Source organism: Bombus flavifrons, chromosome 12 (genome assembly GCF_040668555.2).
Source record: "Bombus flavifrons isolate JBK064 chromosome 12, iyBomFlav1_principal, whole genome shotgun sequence".
Lineage (NCBI taxonomy): Eukaryota > Metazoa > Arthropoda > Insecta > Hymenoptera > Apidae > Bombus > Bombus flavifrons.
The window spans coordinates 12,823,237-12,836,494 of NC_138453.1; the positions used below are offsets into that span (position 1 = coordinate 12,823,237).

Sequence of the window (13,258 nt, forward strand, 5' to 3'; positions counted from 1 at the left end):
CGCAACTTCTCCTTCTTCTCTCTCTCTCTCTCTCTCTCTCTCTCTCTCTCTCTTCCTTACTATCTACGAACTGTCAATTACATCGACTTAACGCATCTAAATATTCACCGATAAACGCTGTTCGCGATTAACTTGAGATACAGGTTAATATCCATTGATCATAGGCGGACGAACGTTGTCGGATCGAAGGTTGTAAAAAAAGCGAAAAATATCTGCTAGGAAATGAAGTTATCTATCGGGATATCTACTATACGTCGGTGCGTGTAGAATCGTTGTAATCGTACGATATGTCATTTCTAAAACAACTGCTGTCTCTGTACCACACACGCGACAGTCTGCGATCCAAAATTAATTCATATTCAATGATATTCGGTTCCGTCCGTCGCTTCTTTCTAATTCTATCTCGCTTCGAGTCGTAATAATGAAACTATGCGCGATCGTTCTTCAAACTTCAAACTGAAAACCACGAGTTAGCTTCCCCGAGTTCCAACGAGTTCCAATCGATCGACGATTTAATCACTGACGAGACACAGCGCTTCTCTTACTGCTCATCCTCGGCTGACTTTGCGTTTTTCTGCCGACATTCGATGCATCCTGCTCGACGTCCTCGCTATCGTCGACGATTCGCTGCCATGGCGTAGGATTCACGTACGCTGGCTTGGCTTTTTGATGAGCTGACAATAGGTGAAAACGTCGTATTATTACATTTCTACCATTTCAAAGCATTTCTCTCTACATATATAAGACAAAATGAAGCAACTGACGCAGAAGCCCTTGCGTGGCAGGTTTCGGTTTGTTCTTCGCCATCTTTCGCCAGTTTTCGTAGGCTTTCGTGCTCTCCTCTAATCTCTTTTTCCTTTCTTCCTCGTGCTTTTTTCGCTTCATTTCCTCTTTCTTCTGGCATGCTACACAAACATCGTAAATGCACAAATCATCAACGAGACGAAGGAAAACCCCGATGCTTTCTTTACCTCTCTCCTCTTCTTTCTTTTTACGAGCCCATTGACGGAGATACAAAGTCTTCGCTACAGCCGCTTTATCCTCCATTTCTTTCAATTGCTTCTGAAATTCTAGTTCCTTCTCTACTACAGCTTTCTTCCTCTCATCTTCCTTCTTTTTCATCTCGGACCATTTGACGAAATTCTCCCTATCGCGGCATTCTCTTTCTTCCTTTTCACGAGCTAGCCTATCCTCCTCCATTTGCCTCTGCCGTTCAGCCTCGTCTTTCTCTTCCTTCTTCCGTCGCGCTATTTCTTGCTTCCTTCGCATCCACTCGCTGTAAGTGATCTTCTTGCCAACATCCGATTCATTCCGCCTGTTCCCCGTTATTCTCACACCGGATATCGATGAGGTAGAGACCTGCACGACTCGCTGTCCATTAAACGTATACCTACTCGATGAGAAATGGTATTTCGTCGGTCTTCAACTTAATCATTTTTCTACCGCGATTAAATATACAGTATAGATTTATATCCGTAAGTAATACAACATTTCGTACAAGATAACTACGTTTACAACACTACACGAGATACCTCTGCATTTTCCACTCGATATCCCTAGTAGAACAAAGATCGTAGCTATTGTCCGCTCTATCGGCAATTTTACAACGTCTCTCGATTCGATTCGAATGCTTACACGAGGTGACGGATTTGGAACGAACAATACCGGATCGTAAGGATGCGCATGTAGTCGGTGAATTTAAGGAATAACAACGATACGTTTCTTCGGCTGAACCTTGGTCACCAGCGTGATCCATAAACGAAGCAGCCAGGTCATTGTTGATGGACAGTGTGGACATCATATCGCTGATTCCGGCGGAATCGCCGCAATTTCTCGCGAAACGTTCATCGTCTCTAGAACCGACCTTCGCTTGAATTTCCACCTCGTGCTCTACATCCTCGCCGTTCAATGTCTCCGCGTAAATTGCCGGATTAATGAATCGAACTTCCGTACCGGATCTAGAACTTGTAGGAATCGTACCACAGCGAATCGTTCCATTGCCTCGAGAGGTTCCAGTTCTTCTCTGACTATCATCGGACGCAACATTTTTCCAACGACTAGAACTGATCAGACATACACCGTTTCTGGCCTCAGCGTCGTTTACGCTATGCATCTCGTTAATATCATCTCTCTTACAATCATACCAGCTGTCAACGTCGTTGTCGAACATCGTCGAGCGTCCTTAATTCTGGTCAGGCAATACGCGATCAAGATTATTATATAACAGACAAGAGTATATCGAAATTTAACGACTCGTCACATATCGTTCGCTTCCGGTCGTGTCTTTCGACTAATCCTTCGCTGTCCCGATACAACTCGTGTACGCATATTCGTCCATCTTTCACGCGATGTTGCACTTTTCGTTTATACAAACAACAACGAATCCCTGTTAGCGACGTATTACCGGCACTACGCTTCAACTTGAAATTTACCGAGAAATTTGTACACGAGTACGTTCGCGCGTGATACCGCGGTCCGATTTCCAACTTTATGGAGGTGCGCGCCACCTTCGATCGGGAACACCCTCCGTTAAGCGACACGCGATCCCACTTTACATTCACATTCGATAACTCACCTGACTGCTGATGTAGGCTATTCTGCTGCTGATCGACCAACAAGAAAAACAGATCACATTCGATATCGCTTCGCGATATATTACGATATGCACGACCGATCTTAACCATATCCTATACATATTTCATTTCGTTCCCTCCTGATTAAGACAACGGTATGAATATTTCAAACAAATATTAGAGAAACAAACATTTTTTCATATTAGTTAATGTTCATTTACAATGTTCACATACTTTCAAAAATAATTCACAGATAATTACAAACAAAGTGCACAGACCGAATTATTTTTTTTTTAAGGTAATCACTACAAACATATACAGTACTGTTTGTTCGCTAAAGTTCTTTATTTATCCTTTAACTTATCTATGTATCCTTATTATTAACTTGTGCTTAATCGATCTATCGCTTGACTCATGTTTTAATATGAATCGTGATATCAGGGAAATTAGCGTTCAATTGATATGATATTCCGCAAGTTCGACTCAGTCGCGTTATTCTGTCGTGTGATCGTAACATACTCTTCCGTAATCTCCTCTGGTTGTACCCTATTAAAGTATGTTTCTCGCCCTTGATGCACATAATACGTATCATCGAAATTAAAGTGCAGTCCGAGTACGATATTCAGTGCAGAAGCGTCATACGCGTGACAACCGGAATACCGATACTGTGGTTTCTTATTAAATCGGCAACCTGCTGATTGAGCTCCTACAATGATAAGTTCGAATTACTTACGGTACTACAATCACCGCCGTCTCTTAACGCAACATTTTAATACGTAGAAAAAATATTGCTCTCAGCATATATACCGATAGGACAAATACAATCTCTTGTCAGTGCACACTGAACCCATGGCAACATTACTTTCTCTCTAATTTCTTTAACATTTCTAATTACCAAGTGCGATGCTCTTATTAAAGGAAGAAAGAAGAAACTTTCTGCAGAAACGTGAAAATATTCATACATCTTTGGGTGTGTTAAAGAGCTAATCGCATGCCTTGTAGGCCAACTTAAAATCCCAGATTTTGGTGAAAGATACTTTGAAATGTCTGAAGAATTCAAACGCATATTAGAATCCATATACAGTATATTTCCTAATGTGTTTAAAGCTGTCTGCAACATACGAAAAGAAACCGAGTAGCAAAATTCTTTGCTTCGCCTTACTTTATATACATACTTTATACACACATATATATATATATTTATTTACAAATATCGCAGTTACCTGAATAACTAGAGGTCTATAAACATGTAGCCTATCATCTTCAACATGGGCCGGAAATAGACTTATATCAAAATGAATCACATTACATTTCGTAGAGTTGCAAGCCGTCCTAATACTTTGCAGAGAATCGTCGTTCAATCCGACGCTATATACGACAATACTGTTATTTGGCAAAAAGTGGCTGATATTTCTCACAAAGCCGTAAATGTGTTGTTCGTTTCCAGGCCTAATAAGAGAGACAACAGTCACATTTTGAGATTTTAGACTAAAAGGTGTTGTGCTTGTTTGCCCATCGAGCCCAAGCATCTCAAGATACTTGGAATCTGTCACCAAGCGCTTTTCTTCAACGTCTTTCAAATTTTCCTGGAAAGATTACAAAATATGGAAAAATTAACAGTATATAATCATTATATTATCAATACTCTATAATAACGATCAATCAACAGAGAATATTACAGTAATATTTACTTGGAAGTTTCGTAACTGCTTGTGTGTCTCTGTAACTAGAGTTTGAATGGAAGGTCGTTGATTGCTGAAAGCAATGAAGATAATGCTGCTTCCTGCTATGCAGATAAGCAACAATAGCAGGCCCTTGGTACGCATCTCTCATCATTTAATCAAATATATTTTCAATTTTTAGACGACAATTAGGTACATACTTTACGTTAGAAACATCACACATAGGTTATGCACCGTCAATGACATGACCGATATTTATAAAATGGATATCATTTTAACCGGAGCAGGTTGCTATCGCATAAACATCAAAGGGTAAGCTCAACACGCCCATTTCGTGGAAACAGTAGTTCAAATCTTCTAGCAGATTAGATTAAATTACGTTTTTTCTGTTAACAAAACACTCTTAGCGATCTAGCAGACGCCGCATTTTTAGGAACTTTTCGATTTAATGGCAGCTCTGCGTAATGGCGACGCAACGTTCTCTACACTTTGACGCAACCGCGTAACTGCATTCCCATCGCTTCAATATCTTAGAAAATTTGATTTAAATAAGACAAGATTCCGCTAACTTTTTGCAGGATATAATTTTACTTTAACTTAGATATGATTTTCATTTATTAAACCTGTTTTATATACAATATATGTTATTGGACAAGATTGATCAAATCTATGTTAGGATAATGATACTATATAATAATCTAGAATCTAGAAATTCCTTTTGCAAGGAAATTATTACATAATTTTTCGAGCCTCTAAATTGTTATATCACAGTTGAACTACATATATCACATTTTCATTAAATTATTACTTTGTGTTAGTATGTTAGACTCATTTTCTAGATATTTAAATGACTATGTTACCTGAAATATGGTATACAAATTCATCAGAGGTCTTAAGCACTACCTACACAAGTCTGTGCGACATTGAAATATTTTGATATCAATAATTTGTTAAAGAATTTGTTTCATTTATATATGATTTAAATTCATCTATCTACGGTTAATCTATCCGTAAAGTACAGCGGGTTTGTTCTCCACAATCTTCCTTTCTTCTTCTATTTGTTTCATAAAACTTAATTATTTTTCTCACAAATCTGTTTCTTTGTTGAATGAAACAATACATAATTTTATTCATTTACCATACATGTGATGTCATTCGTTTGTCATCTCACGTTTACATCAACATGTATAACCTAAAGTGTACATATTCGACCGATAAATAAACCAAATTATATCGATCGTATGAGAAATACTAATGGCTAGTGACATTCTTGTATAAAACGAGACGTGTTACCAAGATTCTAAAGAATAAAGCATATTAAAAATATGGTCGTTGAGTTTAATATTAACTCTTAATCCCCTGTGTATAGTGCCAACGTTTATTTATTCTTTGAGATTTAAATGAAGTAAGACAATGTGAATAAACCTCATATGACAGCAGTAGGGGATAAAGCTGGGAGAGAGAAGGATCTTGAAATAACGTAAAGCATAGTAGCTTAGTGAAATATTTATTATAATTAATTTACATTATCTTAATAGCGTGTCATCGATAAAATATATATATATATATAGATATATATATATAGATATTATGTTTCGGATCCAATACTTATTTTAAATATATCGAAGAAATGTTTTATACCGAGTAGAGAATGGATAAGTAAGTTTGTTCGTTTTAATGTATGTAATTTTTTACATTAGATTTATACATATAAAAAAAATATTCTATATAGCGTATTGCATTGTAGGATTCTATTCTATGACATGTTATGATTAGATCTATGATGAAAGTAGTAATGGCTTAAAAATGAAGCTGTATAAGTTGATAGTTCATCAAAAGACCTTTAGTGAAGAAGATTTAATAATCAATCCAAAAGATCACCCTAGTATAAAAACTGGAGATGTTGTTGAAATTTATCACCCTGAGGTTGAATTTAGCCGTCTACTCCTTCAAGTCACATCCTTTAAAGAAGATTTACAAGGAAGGGAGACAATTAGCGTGGAAAACAATGTAGCCACAATGTTTCAATTAAGAACATTTGCAGACGTATATATGAATGTTGTTAATCCAGACGATGTAGCTTTGGATTCCATTGAACTTACCTTCAAAGATCAGTATCTGGGTCGTAGTGAAATGTGGCGTCTGAAAAATAGCTTGGTAGAATAGATATTGTTTATTTTTCAATTTGTATCTAAGTATTTTGCTCTCTTATCTTTTATATAAATTTGTTTATTAGGTCAACACTTGTGTATATATGAACAAGAAGATTGAATTCTGTGGAGGCAGTATCAGATGTCAAGTATATGAAATGTGGTCACAGGGTGACAGAGTCGCTTGTGGTGTTATAACTAATGATACTAAGGTTTGCATTTGAATATAGTGGAAAAAGAAAGTATGTATAAAATTGTCTCTTAAAAATTTATCTTTTAGGTTGTGTTTCGTTCTTCGACCAGTATGGTGTATCTTTTTATTCAAATGAGTTCAGAAATGTGGGATTTTGACATTCACGGTGACTTATATTTTGAAAAAGCTGTTAATGGGTTTTTAGCTGATTTATTTCAAAAGTGGAAAAAGAATGGCAGTAATCATGAAGTAACGATTGTTCTATTCTCAAGAACATTTTATAATGCTAACAGTCTGGAAGAATTTCCAAATCACATGCGTGAATGTTTACAACATGATTATAGGGGAAGATTTTATGAAGATTTCTACAGGGTGGTAGTTCAAAATGAAAGATTTGAAGATTGGAGTAACGTGTTGGTACAATTACGTAAACTGTTCACAGACTATCAAAAAATTGTATTAGAATATCATCAAAAATCAGGTGTCTCTATACCAAAAGCAGTAAATTCAACAGCTGCACAGGGCAACTTTTTAGAAGTACTGAACATGTCTTTAAATGGTAATATTTAAACAGACACACACATATACATATAGTTTAATTTATTACAAAGTATTTCGCTTAATTTAGCTCGCTTACAGTGTTTGAGAAACATTATCTGGATCGTAGTTTTGATAGAACTGGTCAATTATCGGTGGTGATTACACCTGGTGTAGGTGTTTTTGAGGTTGACAGAGAGTTAACGAACGTTACGAAACAAAGAATTATTGATAATGGAGTTGGTAGTGATTTGGTGTGTGTCGGAGAACAACCATTACATGCAGTACCTTTATTAAAGGTATTCACGCTTATGAAAATATTATACAACACTTAGTTGTAATGTTATAAATATTAATATTTGTGATATAATTTTAGTTTCACAATAAGGATACATCTGTTAATGCGCCTGATGACTATAGCATGCCGCACTGGATTAATCTCAGTTTTTATTCAACAAATAAAAAAATTCCTTATTCAACATTTATACCTCGTATAAAACTTCCTCAGAGGGTGTCAAAACAATCAGCAGAAACTGGAAAATTGCAGTGTAAAAGTAAGCTTTTACAAGAAGATGCAAAGGAATGTTTGCACAATACTTTGTTTGACTATGATGCATACGACGCACAAGTCTTTCAATTACCTTCAGTCCATACGTCAAGGTAGATTCAATATTAAGTTAAATGCTGAAACTTTAACGCCAGACGTTCTAGTTTAAAATTTTCTATAAGTAGTTTGCAACGGGTTACGACAAGAACTAAAAAGACAAGCGTTGCCAGCATGGAAACACATAATAACGCGCATATACTGAAACTTCTGAAAAGAAAAATGTCAGATCCTGATATACATCATCCACCACCTGAATCTCACTCACCTCCAGCTGCAACAAGAAGCGCAGCAATCTTGATACCTTCTAGAACAGATGACGTAACTAGTAGTGAATCCAATGGAGAAGTCAATGGTATGTATTGAAATTACTTGTATAAATTATAAGTGTTAATAAGATATCGAAATATATTCGTATTTAACAATTATATGTTACGTAGAATCGAGAATATCAGTAAAAAGCGATTTAACCGATTCAGAAATATCGCCGCCATTTAGGCCGGTTGTTGGTAGTGCTGGAAGCCCCACAAATACAATATCTCAACCTACAACTATTAGGCCTAGTAGGGCACTTATTAATCCTTTTGATCCATCTCACGTTACAATTAAATTAACTAGTAACAGACGAAGATGGACACATATTTTTCCTAAAGGTAATTACTAATAAAGAAAAGAAATTACATAATCGTTTAAATTTAACTAATATCGTAGGGCCAACAGGTGTACTTATACAGCAACATCATTATCAAGCTGTGCCAACACAAATGTGTTCAGAATCACAATCTGATGCTACTTCCACTATAAGTGGCTCCCCTATGGAACATAACGACGTCTCTAACTCAAATCAGTTTCAAGATCGTTAGTATTTCATATAAAATACATAAGTCGTGTATTAATATAATACAGCACCGCAACTATGTTTTTCATAGACACAAAGAATAAACCGCAGAGATTAAATCTTCTACTATCAAGCACTGATAAAAGTGGGAATCCGATATCCTCTACAGGCAATAAGTCTTTGACATTGTTATGGGGTGCTACTGGTGAACAGGAATGGACACCGGCACTTACAACAGGTTTGCATATATTCTAGTAAAGCGATTTACAACATAAATATACTATATAACTACTGGCAAATAATATTTTATAACATATCCAAATAACAACATTAGCCATATTATTATTCGCAAGTTATCCAGAAATTATTATAAAATGAGTTTACAGTTTGAAGAAAGAATTTTGAAAGGATTTTTAATTAAGCAAACGATTAATTTATGTGGTAAAAAATATTAGACAATTAATTACGGATGTATAATGCTTCTTGGCAATTTTAGGAGAACAATAAAGGCATACATAAGTAAAATAATGTAGGTGTAATATTATAAATTATTCAACCGATGCACAAATTCATACAGAAAACTTCATTCTTATCACTCATACTTAATACCAAGAAGGATTAATCAATACAATTTTGAAACATAATTTCTTAAAGAATGAAAATAGTTGATAGAAATTTCAGGAAAAGATATTGCTTTTCAAGCAGAAATGAATGAAAGTTTAATACACAGTCACACAATCATCATGCATAAGAAGTATTTTCATTCTTGGACATATTCATATTTATTTTTGAGGCTCATCGATCATTTATATGAATAATATTATTATTACATTTATTTCCATGCTATGGTACGTCTTATTGGGATGCAACGCTGGACGCATTGACGCGTGTGTGATGTACAACTATGATGTCACATTAAACAGCAATCATAGGTTAGCGCCATACGTTATTGGGGGTTGATTCGGTTATGGTACACATTCTTTCCTTTTATTTTTTTTTTTTTCCAGGGCATTAAATTTGTAGTAACTTTTGTTCTTCATAGCTCTAGTCTTTATGATTCTTCTATGCATGTATGTCCTCTGTTGCAAAAAAGTAATTCTAATTCCAAAATAATTTCTATAAATAATCTATTAAATATTTGTTACTATTACGATTATTTATACACCTACATAGAATTCTTTTGTTATTTCTTATTTCTACTTGTTTCATAAAATATTTGCACTGTTCAAAATTCTAATTTCTTCCGATTCTCTATATATACTATGAATTTCATATCATATATTCTTCAAACATTCTCTCATCTGCTTTATAATCCTTCCACTCTATCATCTCGCTTTAAGATCGCACTTACTTGTATTACTAGTAATAAGTAGTATACGATATTTGATATGATTTACTAATAATGTATAGAAATTTAATTTTATGGGAATAATTGAAGTACCTTCTTCTTTTATGTAATTATCGTTGATGTGGTATATTTGTTTCGATTATGCATACACGTTCGTCTCCTTCAATATTATTTTCACAAACTCAGTTTGTTATGCTTTGTAACAACAAACTATTTCGAGAATTCATTTGAGAATTACATTACAAATAATACTTCTTGCATTGCATGCTTTAGTACTAAATCGTGGTCATCTTGGATTTCATATACTGATAACACATATTGTAATACTAATATAATCACTATCTTTGTTTGGGGTGCATAAATTATTTAATATGTACTTGCACTGTACAATAATGTTGTGAAAATTTCTTCTATGTATTATATCTGTGTATTTTTGCATTAACTGCTGCATAATACCTAGATTTAGTACTTACGTAGTCACGAAAATTAACATTATATATTAAAAATAATTCATTTATTTATTCATTTGAAACAGTCTAAAATGCAAATTACATTTTTCATATATATCCTACATCTTATTTTGTAGGTGTTGATTGGAAATCATTGACAATCCCAGCATGTTTGCCAATTACTACAGATTATTTTCCCGATAAAAGAAGTTTACAAAACGACTACGTTGTGTCAGACTATAATCTTTTGCCTGACGACGTTAATACAGATTTTGCTCAACAACGAGCAATATATAAAAAACCTTTAACAACTGCCGAAGTATTTAAGGAGCTTGTATCGCAACGATTAGCACAGGTATTATGCCAATCATGCCTTCAAACGTGATCTTTTCCCGTATGTGTGCAATTCTGTGTAACTATGTTTATTTTCTTCTTCTTTTGTTTTTTTTTTCTTTTCCTTTATCTTTCTCTTCTTTTCTTCTCTTAATCAAGGGTTTTCAATTAATTATTTTACCGCAAAATAATCAAAATCAGAGCCATACACCTGGTAGTAATGCTGTCCCTGCAATAAGCTCTGTAATGCGGGGACGGCAAACAGAATCAGAACCGAAGGAGGAATATTTGCTAAGCATTGGGAGAATATTTCACAAAATATCTTTATTCGATAATTGTATAACAGTAACAAGATATCGGCCAAGGTGAGAAATCGCGCTACAAATTAATAAGAAGTACAGAGAGAATATTTGAATGTATCCTTTACAGGCATCCTTACCCTCCGTTCAATATTCATTATCTGTATCGATTTCACGCACCTCATCACGACACGTACGAAGTATCATGGGTATCTTTTACAACAGAGAAGCTTGAAAATTACAATTGGAATTATTTGGATCATTACATCTGTACAAGGGGCCATACTGATTTTGCTTTAGTAGAGGTAAGATTTGTATTGTATATTATTTCAATTTTCTCTGAGATCATTAACAATTTCTAGGCGCTTAAATACTGGAGATTTCGCGTGTTTTTACTTCCTTTGCACAATTCGGCTACTCGAAAATTTTTAGAGGGATCATCAAGATGTGATATATATACACCTCTCACCACTTCCGAACAAGTGTCTCTCTTGGACGGATTTTTACGGTTCATCGAGCTGTGGCCGAATAAAATACGCCGCCCGAATCCGAACAAAAATTGGGTAACTTTTGCATAAAATTTTTCTAATATGTAAGATAGCCTGACTTTTCAGTTTATGGGAATTGAAAGATGTAAAACATAAACTTTTTAAATCGATTGAAATTATCAAGAAGGGGAACCTCGAGTAAAATCCAATTGACAGATGTTTCGCTATTATTCCCTGTTTTTTCGTCTAAACTAGAAACATTACGTTTTACTTTGGGTTTAACTAACGATCTATTTTGTACCATATTGCGCTGTACTTTTGCACTCTAGAATTGACTGTCGCATGCCTGATGTACGACGCCTAAGTAACGCAAATTTGGTGCTTTTGTTAGTTTCGAATATTGATTAGTTCGTTTAATATCAAGAGTTGTAATTTTCCTTTATTTTTCTTTATTTCGCAGTTTTTGTTTTGCAAGAGTTTAACGCAAAAGCAGTGCCATTGTAATTTATAGTGTGTTTCTTTCAGTGGTGTACTAAATATGCAGGATGCAACAAACAGTAACACGAGGGTTAATTTAAGTTTAAAAAAGAGAGCACGATTTTTTCACAAGCTTATTTGTCACTCGATAAATCACTTACGGTGGCTATTACCTACTCGAATTTGACGATATTTTATTACGTACAGACTAATTATTTTCAAATAACAATCTCTGAACTAGTATTTATAGCTGGCGGGTGTCAATGTCAAAATTACACAGTTACACGAGAGAGATATATACACGTATAATCGTTGGTAGAAATAGATGAGTGGAATGTTAGGAGAGGGCATTTAGCATGATATGTTTCAGAATCCTTCGACTCTAGGTGGTGTTTCCCAGAGAGATCCTGCCTCTCACTTGACCAGACGCAGGCACAGCACGAGCCTGATTGTCCTCACTAATCAGGTACATCCTCGCATCCTGTAGCCTCAGTACGCTGATCCGGATGTCAATGAAATCATTATCATCTCTATCCATGAATCTCAGAATATACGCCTCCTTTGGCAATAAGGAGGGGACACACCCATGAATTCTTGATGTTCTCTTTTTAATATTTATATATTAGTTACATCAAGTTCTTTAGTAATGTTAGATTCTAACAGCAAGCTTGTCAGAACATTCAGACAGCTTACACAACGTATTACACAATGCAACCATGCTTGATATCTGCCTTGAATGCGCACATGATTTTTTTAGCAAGCTTTTGTGTAATGCAAAACGCCAACATTTTATTTATCTTCTTCTCTCTTCGTCGATCTAATAATGCTCTCTGAATAAAATGTTAACAATGCATTACATAATGAAACAGACCGGTGATATACTACTTCATGATCATGAGCTTGTTCATACATTTACAATTACCCATACTATTCATCATGCTTTTCAGACCAATCTAGTCGGCAGCTCTCCCTTCAGGGAGCGACTCGGAAGCAATCGTCTACCAGAGAAACCGAGACCAAGGTTTGAATAAGCTTAGATTGATGATTTCGGCATTGTTGCTTTGGCAAATGTAATAGTATAGCTTGCAACCTATTGCATCCTGCAACGAAATGTCCATTGAAATTTGATGTTTGATACCTTTTCATTTTGCTTGTTCGCTCCTGTGCTGCATCGGTTTAATTACTAAATATTAACTGCTTTAAATTGTTTATATACGACGCGAATAATTATATTTGCTGTTAATACAATCATACAAAATGATTGAAAATCGAATTGTTTTTGCTGGA

At 35.1% G+C, this 13,258-nt stretch overlaps 3 protein-coding genes across 15 annotated transcripts in view; 1 reads left to right on the plus strand and 2 right to left on the minus strand.

Annotated features, from left to right (window-relative positions):
• Window positions 1–349: 349 nt before the first annotated feature.
• On the minus strand, window positions 350–2,756 carry LOC138185535 (protein split ends). The gene is made up of 4 exons (XM_069124546.1): window positions 1,533–2,756; window positions 972–1,390; window positions 765–905; window positions 350–674 (listed from the first exon to the last, which is right to left on the minus strand). Exons 1-4 carry the CDS (start codon window positions 2,168–2,170, stop codon window positions 517–519), a joined length of 1,356 nt encoding a protein of 451 aa, XP_068980647.1. The 5' UTR covers window positions 2,171–2,756; the 3' UTR covers window positions 350–516.
• Window positions 2,757–2,899: 143 nt separating this feature from the next.
• LOC138185834 (uncharacterized) lies at window positions 2,900–4,756 on the minus strand. Its single transcript, XM_069125123.1, has 4 exons — window positions 4,265–4,756; window positions 3,797–4,159; window positions 3,381–3,684; window positions 2,900–3,279 (listed from the first exon to the last, which is right to left on the minus strand). Exons 1-4 carry the CDS (start codon window positions 4,397–4,399, stop codon window positions 3,020–3,022), a joined length of 1,062 nt encoding a protein of 353 aa, XP_068981224.1. The 5' UTR covers window positions 4,400–4,756; the 3' UTR covers window positions 2,900–3,019.
• A 1,067-nt stretch (window positions 4,757–5,823) lies between these two features.
• Iml1 (GATOR complex protein Iml1) overlaps window positions 5,824–13,258 on the plus strand; it is an 11,203-nt gene continuing 3,768 nt past the window's right edge. For 2 of the 13 annotated variants that reach the window (XM_069125107.1, XM_069125110.1), the window contains exons 1-17: window positions 5,824–5,914; window positions 6,003–6,412; window positions 6,492–6,617; window positions 6,686–7,157; window positions 7,238–7,434; window positions 7,512–7,795; window positions 7,865–8,094; window positions 8,180–8,392; window positions 8,451–8,597; window positions 8,669–8,815; window positions 9,501–9,509; window positions 10,512–10,729; window positions 10,867–11,072; window positions 11,137–11,311; window positions 11,369–11,569; window positions 12,342–12,437; window positions 12,919–12,992. In XM_069125107.1, coding sequence (XP_068981208.1) covers window positions 6,062–6,412; window positions 6,492–6,617; window positions 6,686–7,157; window positions 7,238–7,434; window positions 7,512–7,795; window positions 7,865–8,094; window positions 8,180–8,392; window positions 8,451–8,597; window positions 8,669–8,815; window positions 9,501–9,509; window positions 10,512–10,729; window positions 10,867–11,072; window positions 11,137–11,311; window positions 11,369–11,569; window positions 12,342–12,437; window positions 12,919–12,992 — 3,146 coding nt within the window. In that variant the 5' untranslated portion in view covers window positions 5,824–5,914; window positions 6,003–6,061. Of the gene's footprint in view, window positions 5,915–6,002; window positions 6,413–6,491; window positions 6,618–6,685; window positions 7,158–7,237; window positions 7,435–7,511; window positions 7,796–7,864; window positions 8,095–8,179; window positions 8,393–8,450; window positions 8,598–8,668; window positions 8,816–9,500; window positions 9,510–10,511; window positions 10,730–10,866; window positions 11,073–11,136; window positions 11,312–11,368; window positions 11,570–12,341; window positions 12,438–12,918; window positions 12,993–13,258 lie in introns of those variants that run through there. The other 11 variants (XM_069125108.1, XM_069125111.1, XM_069125119.1 and 8 more) reach the window with 8 other exon arrangements.